This window comes from Medicago sativa, chromosome 2 (genome assembly GCF_051527215.1).
Source record: "Medicago sativa cultivar Bolivia chromosome 2, Bolivia_mono, whole genome shotgun sequence".
Classification (NCBI taxonomy): Eukaryota; Viridiplantae; Streptophyta; class Magnoliopsida; order Fabales; family Fabaceae; genus Medicago; species Medicago sativa.
The window spans coordinates 8,905,468-8,923,238 of NC_140750.1; the positions used below are offsets into that span (position 1 = coordinate 8,905,468).

The 17,771-nt window shown below is 30.9% G+C and overlaps 1 protein-coding gene across 1 annotated transcript; it reads right to left on the reverse strand.

The window, feature by feature from the left end:
- Positions 1–9,843: 9,843 nt before the first annotated feature.
- On the reverse strand, positions 9,844–17,000 carry PTAC12 (plastid transcriptionally active 12). Its single transcript, XM_085742658.1, has 9 exons — positions 16,856–17,000; positions 15,674–16,387; positions 15,275–15,387; positions 14,679–14,938; positions 13,237–13,358; positions 12,213–12,281; positions 11,208–11,261; positions 10,921–11,070; positions 9,844–10,387 (listed from the first exon to the last, which is right to left on the reverse strand). Exons 1-9 carry the CDS (start codon positions 16,907–16,909, stop codon positions 10,292–10,294), a joined length of 1,632 nt encoding a protein of 543 aa, XP_085598784.1. The 5' UTR covers positions 16,910–17,000; the 3' UTR covers positions 9,844–10,291.
- Between the last annotated feature and the right edge of the window lie 771 nt (positions 17,001–17,771).

Consider the following 17,771-nt stretch of genomic DNA (forward strand, 5'->3'; position numbering starts at 1 on the left):
TTTTTTATACCACCGATGGTGCCTCGAAATTTCAAACTAAGGACCAATCACCAATTACATGTAAGCTAGAACTATCGATTAAGTTATTTATGACTAATTTATAAGCGGATTTTACTGTGAACATATACCTCTAGCATTCCACCACCAAAACAAACTATCATCTTTGATTGAATCTAACAAAGGAATTTACAAACATAAATAAATTAAAATGGGCATCCTCATGACATAAATTGCTATAGATTGCAACCTCATCCCAACTTTTGGTGTCTTCACATATTAGATCATGTACCATAAGACGTGGATTTATGGGAAGATTGAAAGGAATAATGTTACTAACATTTGAATCAGCGCACCATCGGCCATACCACACCCTTATATGGTCGTCATCTCCAATATTTCATTGCAGCCCCTCTTTCAATAGAACACGTTAAGTGCATATGCTTTTCCACACCCTTATTTCCAATTCTTGATTCAAGGAAATTACTCTGCGGAAAATATTTGGTTTTGAAAACTTGAGTTACCAAAGAATGAGGATTGACAATAATTTCCAAGCTTGCTCGGCTAAAATAGAGAGAATAAAATGACATACTTCCGTGCTCCCTCGATATAGAGAGTTTGTCCCATGATAACCGGTGAATACCATGATTGTTGCCTCTATTTGAACCCTAATAAAAGGAGTTCAAAATCACATCCTCCTCATCATCATCAAGGTCCATCCTATAACTTTGAGTGTAATGGATGAAGTAATAAAATGGTGTGTAACTATTTGAATATCACTTTTTATGCATTTTTGTTGTAAAATCATTAATAATTCTTTCATAATCAAAGTTTTTTTTTTTAAAAAATTCAAAATAAATCAAAGCAAAACTATTTATTCTATTATGAGACATATTAAATCGCAGATAAGATTTGAACATTTCAATTTAGAGAAACTTTTTCAACATCTATAAGAGTAAGAGGAGTAATAATATTATTCTATACATCATACATGCATTAAGAAAACAATCAAATGTCTTTAAATAATTCAATGTCATATAACTTGATTTTAATTTAATTGTTACAACCTTTCTAATGACTTTTAATTCTTCAAATAAAATTTCACCATAAAGATCGTAAAAATCATCATATTTTAAGTACACACTCCGGTCACTATTATAAACAAAACTTTGCATTTTATATTCATTCAATTAATGATGTATGTTGTCTATAATAAAGACTATATACTTCATTAATTGAATGAATGTAAAATGCAAAATTTTGCTTATAATAATGATCATGGGATGTATGTATCAAGAAGTATGCAACATAATTTGAAATTATTATCATGAAATGATCATTATATTTGTAACAAGTGATTATAATTTTTTAGAGGAATGTTAGCACACATTTTCCAACACACTTTCTTTGATTGATTAAAATTCATATGAGACTCAACAAATCATGTGGGTCTCATATAAATTTGGTGGAACCCATGTGAATTTTAACCAATAAAAAATGTATATTAAAAAATATATATTAGAATGTGCGTTGCTAACTTTTATCAATTTTTTATAGACAGTCTAACAACAATAAACTTATAAAAAGGAGGCAAACCAAACAGAATAATAGTGTGGAGCCCATCTCTTAGGGTGTGTTTGGTTGCGAGAAGAAAATGAGAAGAGAGAAATAGGTGAGAGAGAGTATGAGAAGAGAGAAATAGATGAGAAATAGAGTAGATTTGATGGGTTATTTGGTATAAGAGAAAGAAGAGAGAAATAGAAGAGAAAGAGATGCTACAATTTTTTGAAAAGACAAAAATATCCTTTAATAAAAACATGTAATTTATGATTAATTATTTTTGTACAAATTAAATTAATTTATTAGTCAAACTAACTAATGGAGTACTTATTAATGGTTTTGCTTATTTTATATTACGCTTGCGTTGAATCCACTATTACAATAGTTTTGTCACTACCAGAAAAAATAGTTTTGTACTATATTTTTTCGACGTAATGATTTTGTATCTTGTATACATTAACTCACTTATTTTTTCCTAAAAAAAATAGTAGCTTATTTTTGTCTCAATAAAAACGTTACGGTATGTTGGATTCATCATGTGTTGATATTTCTTTCTTTTTATTTTCATACGGTAATATCAAGTGCTGGCGTAATTAGTTAAAAAAAAAAAAACTAAACAAATGGAAGAGGAGAAAACAAAGGGTAATTCTGGAAGATACAAAATAAACAGGTCTTTCTTCTCTCTTTCTCTTCAGTTTTGGGAAGACTCCAAAAAGCAGTGGGTCCCACGTCTGTGTGTCTCTCTTCTCTAATTCTTTGTTGAACCAAACTGAAGAAATACAACATTTCTCTTGTATCTCTCTCTCACCTATTTCTCTCTCTCATAAATCACCTCTACCAAACACACTGTTAATCAATCTGGTTTGTAGGCATGAATAAGACTAATTAATGAGGAAGAAAAGGTTGAGAGTGTCGCTAATCATAATTATTAGTAATCAAAAGGGTTTTTCCATATGTGTCCCTTTTCAAATGTATACTTAACCCCCAAAAGAAAAGCATTGCTAGAGAGAGAAGAACAATGTACGAAACATGTTGACCAAAATGTTTCTGATTTCAGCTTCTTTGTTTGCCATTTTTCAAAGGTAATTGGGAGCAAGGGAGCAGAGCAAGAAAACAAGGCAGCAGCAATTTGGATTTTATCTTGGACATGTTTTGGGTGACATAGGGTGATCATCAAACAGAATAAACCCCATTAACAGTTTATAATGTTTTTAATTATAATACTATGTTTGCTTCTTCCTAATCATTTCTATATCATCATCTACATTAGTGAAAATGGACCTACATTAATAAACATTCCCCCCCTTCAAGTCAAATCTCAAATTTTCTATCATTTTTAGATTAATATTAAATTTTTGTTCCTCTCTAATATTATTGCTCTAATACATTAATAAAAAACAATAAATTTGATATAATTAGTTTGGTATAAATTAAATTCATGTAATAATTTTGTATCTTTGTCTTTATAATTAAGGGTATAAAGAGAAACTTTAGGTAACAGCCATAGTTTTGGATAAAAAACTTAAAAGACAAAATATGTGACAAATTGCATTCAATCAATAAAATTGTACCTACATGAGCATAATATCTAGTGGGCAAAATTTTGAAGTACCTATATTAAGGATGTGAATAAAATAAATGTTACCCTCTCCATCTTGAGTTAAGATCTTCTCCATTTGCTACAATAAATGGTAATGTCTACTATAGTTTTGATATAAATAAATGCACGTATTTCTAAAATATATGATATTAATTGGACATTTATACACCAAAACTATAGTAATGGATATTATCTTTTATTGTAGGAAATGAAGAGGATCTCAACTCCTCCCTCTCAAATATAAGTAACAAAAAACTTATATTTAATAGTCCAAAATAGAAGCAAATGTTAATTTCTTCTACTATATTTAGTGATATTATTTCTTTTTGTTTTGGGTCAAATTTAGCGATATTATTTCTAAACTACCATTCAATTAACTTAGATTTTATTTTTCAATAATCATTTTATTCTCATAGACCAAATTTATATGAGGGACAATTCGGAACACAGTTTTTTTTTTTTATTATTTTAAGAGAATTAATGAGATTAACTACTTTTTTTAAGAAGTGTGATTTTGTTGTTGTTGTTTATACATAAGATCTGATAGAGTACTTTATTCCTATGACGGTCTTAACATGTTAACAAAATATATTTGTCTCAAAATGAGTGTTAATTTTTATCTTCAATGCTAGTATTCAAATCAATATCCTTCCCTTTATATGTATGGTAATGGTGAATCAGGAAATTAAACTTTGTTTTCATTGATAATATTTTATTAATATGTGTAAAGTAAATTTATCATGGGACCAAGAGAATATCAAAGTACTAGTATAGAAAAGAAAATTATGCACCACTTGAGATGGGATAGTCAACAATTTTTTCCTTTGAAAATTGCCTCGAGGATATTGATATCCTACAAGCTGAATTTAAAACCATTGGAGTATCCCTTAAGATAAATGTACATTTCAAAGCTTTAGTATATGTTAGTTAATTTTTTGTCAAAGATACACATTTGAATATAAAGCTCAGGTAGGAATCAGTCCATTATTAATGGGACCACATTCGAAGCAGGGCAAGTGGGTTGGACCCATTTCTTGGTTAAGAAAATGCTACACATTAATGATGCTGTTCAATTTTTGAATGAAGTATTGCAATAAAATAAAAGTATACATATATTAAAATAATGTTAATATTTTTTTAATGGAGTACTGATTGCTGGGATTTATAAATCTCCAAAGAAAGAATGATATTTTAATGTATGGAGCACTTTTAAGATCTAGCAAAGAATCAGTTAGAGGTGGCATTTAGCCTGGGAATGGATACTTCTTTCCCACCATGGGAAAGGTCCATTTCCCAGGACAGGTGGCAGTCTCAAACCTGTTCAGAAATAAAAATAAATAAAAATTAAATTAGTTTTTTTAATTCTTTTTTGCTTTTTCCAGAATACCTCCCACATTTGTCAATGTATAACACAGATGAATTTCAGAACACAAATTATTCGGGACAGTAGAGGCTTCATTTTGGTGCTGTTGTTGTTATTATGTTTTTGCAGTACTGTGACTTTGAGTCTAGTGCTACTGTTCTTAGGTTTCTTCCCCTTTTGATATTGCTTATAATTAGGTACTGTTATTGGCACTTGTAATGTTTCTTCTCTCCTATTATGCACAGATTTTGCAGGGAGTGTTTGTTAATGATGTTTGTTTAAAAAAAAAGTTGTAACATACGGTGACGAGGTGATGACACTTTTATTGAATTTCAAAATCTGGAATTACGAATTCTTGAAAAATGAATGAATAAGAATGAGGATGAAGATGATGATTCTAGGTTGTTGTTGTTATCATTGAGGAACCATGGATCTTGATGATCAAGAGTGGATATAGGATTTTTAGTGATGATGGTGAAGAATGATGAAGAGTGGATCTATGATTTCAATTCTTATTTTTTGGGTTTTAATTTTCTGTTCTTCTTTTTCTGGGTTTGATGTTGATGAATGTATGAAGATGGTGATGAAGATGGAGAAGTGGAGGAGGGAAGAAGATGAATTAATAAAAAAAAGTAAATTAATAAATCAAATGATAAATTGATATTTAATCAATGGTGGGGTCGGTTTTTTTGTCTACTATGTAACCACCAAAAAGTTACAACAATTATCAAGTCATGGATCTAAACCATCCAAATAAAAAACTATTAAATCAATGGATGTAGTTAAACTTTCCCATGATGGGAAAGAACTTTCCTTTCCCATGCTAAACCTCACCTCAGTTAGATAGTGTAGGCCAGAAGGAATAAATTATTGCGATCTACAAATAGAAAAAGAGCACACCTGGGCTTTTTATTAAATTTGGTTTTCTCTAGACTCTGCTAAGATAAAAAAAAATGGAAGGAAAAAAAAAGTTTAACACTATGACATCTATAAAGTTTGGTTGGATAAAATTTGAATAATACGAATTTTATCTTACTAAAGTCTAGAGAAAACCAAATTTATCAAATTTTCATGATCAGAAGTCAACATCACCAGACTATTCAAGTGAGTCGAGTTATATGGATTATAAGATGAGGTGGTAGATTAAAATACCATTTTCATTATTGTAAAAAGAAAGAAGGAAATCATTTGATCATATAAAAGAGAATTGAAATGAAGTTACTATTAAAAGGTGATCTCTATACTTGCATTCCCCTTAAGCTGGGAATCATTTTCTACTTTTTCAGGGGCGTAGCCCTTCATATGGGAGAGGTAGCCATATGGGAGGGGTAGCCTTGGCTACCCCAAAAAAAATATTATTTTTGAATTGGTCGGTATGTATTTATACTCGGCTACCCCAAATAATAAACATTGAGCTACCCCAAACAAGTTCAGTTGCAAAAATTAGCATAAATAATAAAGTAAAAAAACTACTACAAGATTGATAGATTTATTTGTATTGGTTTGATACTTTTTTCGATCTCAATAACAACAATAGAGAAACTTTTTTTAACAATAAAAATTATCAAGACAATAGTCATAAACAAATTAAATGGACAATGAGTTTCTTGCAAATAACCTGTTTATTTACATTTGAAAAGACATTATTAATCTATTATTAAACATGCAATTATTAATGAAATTGAGTTCTTGAAATGCATTTTGCCCAACGTTTTTAAATAGCGATTTTTATATTAAGGTCGTAAGATTTGTTAATTTTAGTCCTTAATTTTTTTGTTAGACATTAAATTCAAGACTAAAAAACACAATTTTTTGTAAAATTTTAAAAAACTGAGACAAAAATTGAATAATTTTTTTTAAGGACTAAACCTAAAAAATTATAATTTATGGGACTAAAAATATATTTTATCCTTAAATTTAATATGTTTGTTTAAAAAAAATCTTCTTTATAGTTGATCCCTGCATAAATTTTTTGCGAGCTTCGCCGTTGTACTTTTTATTGTTTGATAATAGGAATCACTTTCTCTTACAATTGAGGGTGTAAAATACTCCATTGACTGTTCATTTTTGGCCTCCATTATTAAGGGGAAATACTTCAGTGACTTAGCTTAGGTGCCATTGGTGCCATTGGAGAAATCCTGGCTGTTGATGTGTGTGAATGTGTGTGGAAATGTGTGTGTGATGTGTGTGTGTGTGGTGGAGATGTAATGGTATGGTGACATTGGTGCCATTAATGGCACCAAAGTGGTTCCCATTATTAAGTCGATTGGTGACAAGGCTCAATATTGATAAAAGTGCTTTGTATAACGACAATAGCAGCACATGGTTTGGTCAAACATGAAATGTTATATGAGAAGCCAAAAACTTTGATTCCTTAAACTTGTGGTTAAGGATTTGTTATCTGATTTACAAATCACCGTTTAAATAAATAAATTTATATATGAACTAGATCTTTAAAATCTTCACAATTGTATAGAGAGAACACACTAAAAAACCAAGAAAAAAATATTTGCCTTCTTTGTGCATATGCAAAAAGTTAAAAGTAAAAAAACTAATTTTTTTAACAAATATAATTCAAAGGGTTGGTACTTAGTAGGCCAAATTGTTTACGGCACAAGTTCCATTAGGACACACAATTTTCATATTTTATTATAGCCCATCTTTGAAATAGGAGAATTAAATATTACAAAAAATAGTAATGTGCGTATTTGTTTTTATATATGCTTTTTGTATAGTTTTAAATAATGATTGCTGTGGTAAAATACCAGCTATTTTTATATATATAATATAATATATGATATGCTTTATATTTAATTAAATTATTGAAAAACAAAAATAAGTCACCGACAAAAGAAAATAAGCAACCAAACAATATTTTCCACCAATATATTAAAAGTGGAAAACAATTTCCGTAATAAAAGTAGAAAATTCCATAGATAGAACACTACCTTTTCTAAAAGGTTAATTCCACTTGTAATATGAAATATGAGGATAAGCAAGCACCCCAAGACTTTCCTAATTCTTAAAATGAAATAGAGTGATCCAGTTTCCTTTTTTCAATTTTGGGAATTTTTCCTATCATTCATCTTAGGTATTGACTTAGTGGGGAAGGTAGCTAATATTGGAATTTGTTTTTTTATATGTATGTTTGGTTAAGTTAGGCAAATACGTCAATGAATTTGCATGTATCCTTTGTCTGGAAGCTAGAGATCATTTGAAGTATTGACACTTTCGATAAGTGCTCCTCCATATGCATTGATGAGAGATTGAACTCACGACCATATACATAAGAAACTCAATTATTTATCAATTATGTTACACCATGTTGGTAAATAGATAGTTATTAGTAAAAACAACTTTGTCCACTCCATATTTCTAAAAGAGATTAATTTCTTTGAACTGATGGTGTAAATGTTTTTACACAAACATCCAATCAAATCACACTAAAATAATGTTAGTTTCTAAGTTATCTCCAAAAATATTTACATGAAATGATTTGTTTGAATACATTTTTTTTTAAAGAATGATTTGATTGAATACATAATTATAAAAGTTCTACAATGTCAGTATATATAAATTAAATCCGCAAAACTAGTGAATGCTTTGGACAGAACAAAATCTGTATTTTTGTTCAGAAATACATTATAAATTTTGAGACTATATGGTAAAAAATCCATTTTTTTTCTTCTTTGAAATGTGTGCAATTTATTTTTTTATCAAATAGTCAAGTAGTAGGAGCTTACACATTTTAAACGTGAAGAAGTGTAGATTCCGGAGTTTGAATCTTAACCCATATATAATATTATACTTGTAGCTACCAACTGAGTTATGCTTACATCGCGAAATATGTGCATTTTAATTGATTTTTGGGGTGGAAAAAGTTCCTCCCTGTTTACTATCCCAGAAGAAATTGAAAAGTACTACTCAGTTAGGCCCATTACAAGTCATGGCTCCTAATATGGTCCATGTCACTGAATTTTGCTCTAACAATTCGAACAATTTACCCCATACCCCCTCAATTTGCAGATTATGTGATAGAGTTTTCAATTGGGATGGGTGGTATTAAGGGAATGATATTTTAGATTACATGGAAGTTTCTAATGGAGATGGAAGTTGAAGTGAGGGTGGGGGTGGTTGATGGGAGGGGAAGACACGGTTGGGGTACTTGGGTGGATAAAAAAAATGGTTCTTCAACTTTTTTGTTTTGCAATGACTCATGGATTCTGGAAAAATGGAGTATTAGTTTCTTGGAAAATTTTAATCAAACTGGGAAATTATGTACTTAAGTTTTTCAATTAAGATATCCAGAAAAGTTTGCATATCAAAATTGTAATGTGGGGGGTGAACTCATGCCAAACCTAGAAAGATTGAAAGTGAAAATAAAAGATGAAAGTGTAAAAAATTAAACAATAAAAGGGTAATATTGACATTTTCAAAGGTTTGCTGGGGTGAAGGCAAAGGTGTAGGGGTATAGGGTAAACTTCCTAACAATTCAAACTTGAAAGTGATTTTGACCAAAATTAACTTTTTTTCGACCAAAAAAAACTTTTTTTTTAAAGAACCAAAAATAAACTTGTGATATAAATCTTTTAGAAACAATTTTTTTTATTGGGTCGACACCCTTTGGTTTGCGTTGGTAACCTTTAGTAGATAATTGTTCAATAATCCTCTTAAATTGCTCAATCGATCAAATCGTAGCTCATGATCAATATTTTTGTACATAAATCACAATCGGGTCAAAACTTCAGGTAAATATTTTTTTGAAAATGTGAGCAATTTGAGCGGCATGAACAATCATTCCCTTGGCATATGTTTATAAGTCCAATTGAACCAAGAACCAATTTATAAATCTAATTATGTCTTATATAGGAAATCTGAAAAATTTCTTCTAACTTTTTTTGAAGGAAAAAAATTTCTTCTAACTTATTATTAAAAACGGTGGTATCAATTATTATTTTACAACTATCATATGTAATTTGAACTTCTCCGTTATTTGAATTTACAAAGTATGTTCTTACCATTAAGTTGACAACAATGAACAAATTTAGTCTATCATACTATTTTGAATATGAATGCCATTTTTATAACTAAAAATTTAGAATTAAAATTGTCACCTTGTCAAACTAGTAGCAGACACAAATAACATCTTACTTTACATAATTTAGTTTATAATTAAAAGGTTTCATATTCATAATTATATACACCTTTTATAATTTTGAACATTTAATTTCTTAACTTTTTGAGCTGTTAGATTAATTCTATTAAATTGGATGGTTATGATTTATTTGAGCACATTTTTCGACGTCTACAAACAATATTAAGATTTTCCAAGTAAAGAGTTCATTCACTTTCACAACCAAGAGAGTTTACAACTTACAAGTACATGAAGTCCTAAAATGGCAATAAATAAGAATACAAACTACTTGAGGAATGTTGTTTAATACACTACATTCTAGTTTGCACCAAAATTACAATATGGACCAATATTTTTAGGATATTGAAACTATTATTCACCTAGTTAATATTTTCTAAGTTCCAAATGAATGCAGAGGGGTATCAAAATTGTTGTCAAGAAGTACATAAGGGACTGTTTCAGTGGCAATAACTCAAGTGGGAACTTAACTCTAGCTCAAAATGCTTAATAAAGAAGTTACTAATACTAATAGTTCAAGAAATTGATAATGAATACCACTTTTCATGGAACATAACGTGCACACCTACTTCTGAAGTATACCACTTTTCATGGAACATGCGCTTCACGAGGAGGTCTGTCATTCTTCTTCAAAATCCAAGAGGAAATCAGTGAGGTTCTCAGAATCACCTACAGCCTCATCCAGTGTCATAGGACCCTCTTTCTTTGGTTTTGGCTGCATGTTTTGGATAGGTACACATTGTTACCGATGAAGTAAGAAAATATTCTAAACATAAAAATGTTTTACAAATATTTCTGATTTTATAGTCCCAGTAGGAGATATAAAAAAGACAACCATAGTCAAGCCAGCATGATTTGAACGCTTAACCCAGTTTGGATAAATAACTTAGTTAAACACTTATAGCATGAGTGTTTATATATAAGCAATTTCAATAATAAAAGATAAAAATAAAGCCAAACAATTTTTATATAAGCTGCAAGTTGCTTTCATAACCTATCAAAACATAACTATAGCTTCATCAATGAGCTCAAATAAGTCAAATAAAGCCAAACAATTTTTATATGAGCTACAAGTTGTTTTCATAACCTATCCTAGATGGACAAAACAAAAACTATAGCTTCATCAATGAGCTCAAACAAGTTGTTTTCATAACCTTCATAACTTATATGAGCTCAAATAAGTCAATTCAAACAACACATAACATTAACAGGGACAAAACAAAACTACAAGTAACTGATTTACAATACCTTTGATTTGCGAAGCTGGGGAGTAGTTTTCAAAACACTCCAATTACGATTAATCTTTGATTCGTCTTCCTCTTCCTCTTCATCTCCCTCTGCCTCTACCTCTTCCTCTCCTACTACCTCTTCAACATCAACATCACTATCCTCTTCATCCTGGTCAATAAAGTAAGAAATGAAACAGGAAATGTTACTCAAAATCAACCATTTTGGAATGGAACTCGCCAGACAACGACATGCGAAGTTGCTCTTGTTAAGTTAGAAAAGTAAAAAGATGGTGAATCGAAGCTCACATCATTTTCACCAATATCGACTGCTTTAGCCATAGCTTCATCGATGTCTGTCACCTGCCATATTGCAAATAATAAAAGGTTATCAAACTAAAGAACACTATTATGAAGTTCAGGTAAAATAATCAACGGTCAAGCAATCATGCCAAGTAATAATTCCACAAAAAATTGGTTGTTAACGACTTAATATAAACATGATACAGCTTTTGATGAGGTCGAAAATGGTCACATGTCTATACTGTGGTAACAAAATATTAAGGATTGAATGACAGGTCGGTTGATAAAGAGAAAGCTTAATCTTATCATATAGTATTTACTTTTATTAGAGTATAGCTAGGTGAAGTTATTATAAAAAGTTGGAATACTTTTATGCACAAGAAAATGTGCCGTGTCAGCACATTCTGGAATTCATTGAGGTATTTTAGTTATCCAATCTGTTAGATCTTAGAAGTTAGAACACTCGATTCGTTAGAACTTAGAACGGTAAGTCGCTATATGAGGTTGTATTCATCCCTTAACATAATCAATGAAATCATTTTCACTTTCTCTCAACTCTCTACTTACTATCGAACTCTCACTTCCTTTGCACATTTTCAGTGTGCGAAATTCTATCAACCTTAAAATGCTTCTTCACCATTTACTGGTTCTACTACACACTTTTCTGCATTTGAATTTATAATTGTATCTACAATTTTTGTTTACATCCAGATTTTCAATTATAAGTTAACCCGATTGAAGAGACCGAGTCATAAAATGAAACGAAAGTCATTCAATGTTCAGAACCATATATAATGAAACGAAAGTCAATCAATGTTCCAAACCATATATAATGTCTGTATTTCACTTTCTGACACCCGAGCTGGTGAACCATACAAAGCTCAACAATAGATTTTTTTAAAAATTAAACAATTTCCAACAAGCAAGTCATCTATTTGCAAAATAATTCATTCGTTCCATATCTTCACTATCATTATTATGAATTTCATACTTATTACAGTACTTCCTTACCTCAACTTGTTCAGTCTTTTGCTTTTCCAGAATTTTTTCTAGCTCCTCCCTTGAAATGATTTTTCCATGCTGATCATATATAATGGAAAAGAAGTTCAGTACTAGCTAGCAACGAATAAATAACCACATATTTCATAAAAATATTGGATTATGCATCATGTCTGAAAATTGATAATTTCAACAAACAACAGAGAAGGAAAGAAAAAAAATCATATATTTGAAAACATATCATGTGCTCTTGGGAGCATCCTTATCGATGTAAGTGTAACAAGCAGCAGATAACTTGAAAATATTTGAATGCAAATCAATTTAACAGCTAATATTCCATCTCTAGTCTTTACTTATAAAGCAATGAGGAGAATTATCGTTTACTTTTTTAATTTTTTTAGTTAGTGAAAAAAGTCAGACAAGATACCTAAGAAGCTAGAACAAGGAACTATATGATATCATAATAATTAAATTTAGAGGATTGTAAAAGTAATTATCAATGACCACAGCTAACTTATATTTTGGACAGAGGATAGTTCATAATATATATATATATATATATATATATATATATATATATATATATATATATATATATATATATATATATATATATAAGTGTCTTGTAGGATAAACAACTTAATTAAGCGCTTATTGCATAAGCATTTGTCACATAGGTGCTTGTGTACAAGCTATTTCTATATCAAAAGATAAAATAAAGTCAAATTTTTTAAAATATGGAAATAAGCTGAAAAGAATGTTTCCATAAGCTCTCAAGCAGTCCGACAGGTGCCTAAGCCAGTAGATAAGCTCAAATCTATCAATCCAAACCGACCTATGCTTGATATTCCAGCACATCAATCATAGAGTGATATATTTATCTCAAATATCGTTTGAGCACTCCATCCTGAAGATATGTTCCATATTTATTTTATGTAAAGATCTTAATTATAACAATGTAGTCCCTTTAGCAATCGAAATTTTCAGAAAGCAACATATGATAGAAAACAAATAAGACGAGCATATAGAAAATAACCTCCTTCAGAAAAGGCAGCATATTTGGTGTTGGTTCATGAAAATCTGCCCCTCGGTAGTCAATCACTTCATCTGGATCTTGAATATAGTTCACAGTTGGATAAACTGGATCTCCACCCCATACTGCAGAAAGAAGGGAAATTTAACAATTGCTATTCTGGATTAAGATTATTTAGAATCTAGAGTGGCCAAGTATTTGAACATAAGATGTCAACGCATAAAGCATGAAGTCATTAGTGCAAATAGTGAGTGGTTTAAGAAAGATACTTAGAGGTAAAAGTAGATAACATTAAATAAAATATCAAGGTAAAATGTTAGTCTGAGTTTTCCAGGACAAAACTAAATATATGATTGTTAATATTATTCTTTCAGTATGTTTCTTCATATATTCTCCAGGACAAAACTCGGCCATTTCCAATCAGCCCCAAAACTCTTCATATATTAGTCTGAGTTGTCCTGTTAATATTAACAGGACAACTCAGAAATACATTCTGCTTGTTTCTGCATATATTTTCCAGGACAAAACTCGGCCATTTCCAGGACAATATTAAGGTTCCCAAGACAAAATTCAATAAAATTTGTTTTTTCTCTGAAAAAAAAGGCATATGGAAGTTAATATTATTCTTTCAGTTATGTGTCTTCATATATTTTTTCATTCCTTTTTTTTTATATACGGACAAATTGAGTCCTAATAAGAGCACAGTAATACTTATAAACACACAGTAATGTTATTTACTAGAAGGAAAAAAACCATAACTACATTAAATATTGGACAGAGCAGAGTTGTGATAAGTATCTAAGCACATGGAGAACCCACCCTTAAAAACTAACTATAAAGGGGGAAGAACCAGGAAACTTAAGTACTCCACTGAGCATATTACTAGATGGGGGACTTGGGCACCCTATAATATCCAAGTCCCTAACATAGCACTGCCATTGAGAGCCGACATCTCAGCGACTGGCATTCTACGACGCTTTACTCGGCCATTTCCAATCTGCCCCTCCGCAGGTAATCCTTTCCGAGCCGCCGACAACCAGTTCTAATTGCAATTGCTAAGTATCTAAATACTTAGAAAACCCGCCCTTAAAAGCTAGCTACCAAAGGGGAAGAATCAAACCACTTAAATACTCCACTGGGCACCCATAATACCCAAGTCCCTATCAAGTTGACTATCAACTAAGCAATAGGGATCTCACAATTATACCTAGTAGACTTTCATGTGTATAGGAGTATGTCTTAGATAGACAACTTATTCTCATGCCCTTCTCTAACTGCTTAAACTTCTAGGTGTAGGGTCAAGAGGTTGTTTGGCAAACAATGCTAAATACAGTTGAATGGTCATAGAATCCTAAAAAGGAAGATGAAAGGATAGATAACAAGATGACTGAAATAAAATAAAAACGAAGACATGACAAGCAAATATTAATTTTCAAAGTCAATACTTTGCTTTATCTGATCCTCCCTCATTCTCATTGCCAAAGGATCCCTTCGGATGCGAACATCAGTCCCCATCATTACACGATACTCTCGGTCAGTTTGGTGGGAAAACATTTCAATTAGTTGAGTGGTTTCATCTTCACCAGTCTCTTCGAAGTGCTTCTGAATAGCTTCACGAGATGTGTCTCTCTTCCATGCCTTTACCCATTCTGAATAGTACGCAATTGGACCAATCCTTTCCAGTTTCTCTTGCTCAGCCTCAAGCCTGCAAAAATCGGAAATTTTCAACATTTTCCAAGTAAATTTTTTCAAGTAACTCTCCTTATAACAAGTTCCCATGGCATATTGTGGTAAACTTTATCAGCTTACTCTCCTTAATTTATGATTTTAATCACATCAAGTAATACTAGAATTAAGGTTATTCTTTAGCCTTTAACGAATTTACTCATTCTTCAAGAAACTACTGTCCAACCTTTCTATTGAGTTTCTTGTTTGCAGTATTTCTTAATTCTTATATGTTTTGCATTAAGATTCACTACAGAAAACACCACTTTCTTAATTCTAATCAGAACTATGTTGTGAGCATAAAAGTCGGCAATACCTTTCTTCCTTATAAAGATGGCGCCTGGCTCGGTAAAGAGCAGTTTCTGTTAACGTTGGCTCTTCACCATAAAGCTTCACTTGTCCAGTTTCTGCCATGGCTTTCAGGAAAACCTGAAAATATTATAGAGAAATTCAGACACAAGGTGTAAGACTTCACTATCAACAATGTGAGAAAAGGCTTTGATTGTCGATATGGTAATGTTACTAAAGAAAGGACTTATGAACTGGCCACACGACCATTTAAATAATGCATAACCTTGTAAAGGTGAATAAATTTTTAGGTATAAAAAACTCAATCATAAAGCACAAAACCGGCAAATGCATACACAGACACAAGCACACACATTGTAATTACAACATCAAAAAACTTTTCCAAGACAATTTAATGCAAACTAACCGTTTCAGTGTCAGGTCTTCTCCTTTGCCATCTGGACCATTGTTCTTTCTCCGGCTTTCTCCAATTCCACCACAGTTCCTCACTCGTAAGTGTTCCTTCTATCGGCTTTTTAATTTTCGGATCAATAAATGGATGAGGAGCTCCAAATTTCTTATCAAGTTTGTACTCAGTCTCTTCTTCCTCAGGCTCAGACTGATAAACAACATAGTCGGACGTGAACTCCTCAGAATCTTCTTGAGGTTCAACCAAAACCTCAGGAAAACCAGGGTCATCCAATTCAACATTCCCCTCAACATTACCCTCGGAGGAAGAACCAGAAACCGAAGTTCTATAACTCTTCCTCCTACTACCAGGGTTACTACCATATGACGGAGAACCTAACGATTCTCCCATCGGAGTAGGCGCCCTAGCAGCCCTGACTTGCTCAACAGTTCCTTCAGGCCAATACTCAACTTCAGGAATACTTGCTCTAGCACCCGAGGCCGGCTCAAGCTGACCAGAGGTGGAGTCCATGTAACTATAATAAGGTGGACGTTCAACTGTCACATAATCAATAACTTCATCTTTATTTTCTTCATCTTTGTTTACTTCATCTTTCTTTATTTCATCATTCTTTTCACATCTTATGCAACTATATGAAGGTAACTTCTTTCTTGATTTTCTGAAACCAACTCTACTTTGTAAATTGCCAACACCCACCAAGTATGTTGATGTCTACATGGTTGCAAGCAGTTTACACTATAAATTAGCTCCATATTACATAAAAACTATAAATATGAAATGACATAAAAACTATATGTTTAATTAAAATATTTAAAACTTTGAGAGAAAAAGTAATAAGCTATAAGCTAATTGAATTAACTTAACAAAATAAGCTATTAGCTAGTAAAAATGTTAACAAACTAGTCGTTTTTATCATATGAGCTTATAAGCTATAAGCTCAAAATCTGGCATTGGCAAACAAAGCCTATAAGCTAACTTATCAGCTATCTGTTTTTTCTAGCAAACAGAACCATAATGAAACAAGATATATAGCTTTAAATGAAAATAAGTGATAAAATATGCAATTTTTCAGTTTATTCAATTCTAAAGTTGATATTTTTATATATATAGTATGAATTAATGAAATGAATAGTGGGTTTAAGAAATAGTATTGAAAGGTAAATAATTGAAGTTTGGAACCTGAAAATGGTTGAAGGACAAGTTGGGTAGAAGATTGGCTTGAATTGAAGACATAACGGTGCCGTTTTGCAGTAACTGAAACGTCGTCCGGAGAGAAGCTCACTCAACTCATCTGTGCTACTTATGTTCTGCAACACCCTCCCTTATCATTTTCCATTTTTCTCTATTTCCTTTTTTAAAATGCTATATTTTCAATTTCTCATATACAGTAATAATAGTAATATCTTTTAATTAATGTCTAAATGTTTGAATAAATTTTAGTGTGTTTGATTCCAAATAACTAAAATTGATTTTGAATAAATTGATTTTCACATGTTTGATTGTTTTTTTGAAATTTTATTTGAAGTTAACTTTTGATTTTTCGTCAAAAAAAACTTTTGATTTTATAAATATATTTATAGTTTAAATGTGTTTACCTCAATTGGTATAGACAATGCATAATATATACAAGGTCTAGAGTTCAAATCCCGACCACCACCAAAATAGTTTAAATCCAGACGAAAGAGAAAAAATTAATTTAACCATTAACATTTATCATTAAAATAATATCTTCATTTCATATCTTTGGTAGTTTATGAATTTTGTACACAGATTAAGAAATTATTTAATTGATGATTTGTATTTATAATAAAATACTCTTTTTTTTTTTGACAAAATTTATAATAAAATACTCTTAATGATCATTAATTTTTTTTTCACAGAACTATCATTAATATTTATATTCCATTGTTTTAAATCAAAAATAAAATGTTAAAACTAACATTTAAAAAGGGTCTAGGAACAATATTAAAGTTTTTAGAAAGAGTTTGTCAACCATTTGAGTTCTTACAAAGTTGAAAGGATCATTTCAACAATTGTGCAAAGATGATCCCAAATTATACAAAAAAATAAAAAATACACATCTAATTGTTTTTAT

Bases quoted from the DNA above. Each gene is read 5' to 3' on its own strand.
- PTAC12 (XM_085742658.1), bottom strand. From the start codon at position 16,909: ATGTCTTCAATTCAAGCCAATCTTCTACCCAACTTGTCCTTCAACCAT. The intron at 13,359-14,678 runs GTATTGACTTTG...TTCTTTCTGCAG, and splicing joins GGAGGATCAGATAAAGCAAA to TATGGGGTGGAGATCCAGTT. The intron at 11,071-11,207 runs GTGAGCTTCGAT...TTTATTGACCAG, and splicing joins TCGATATTGGTGAAAATGAT to GATGAAGAGGATAGTGATGT.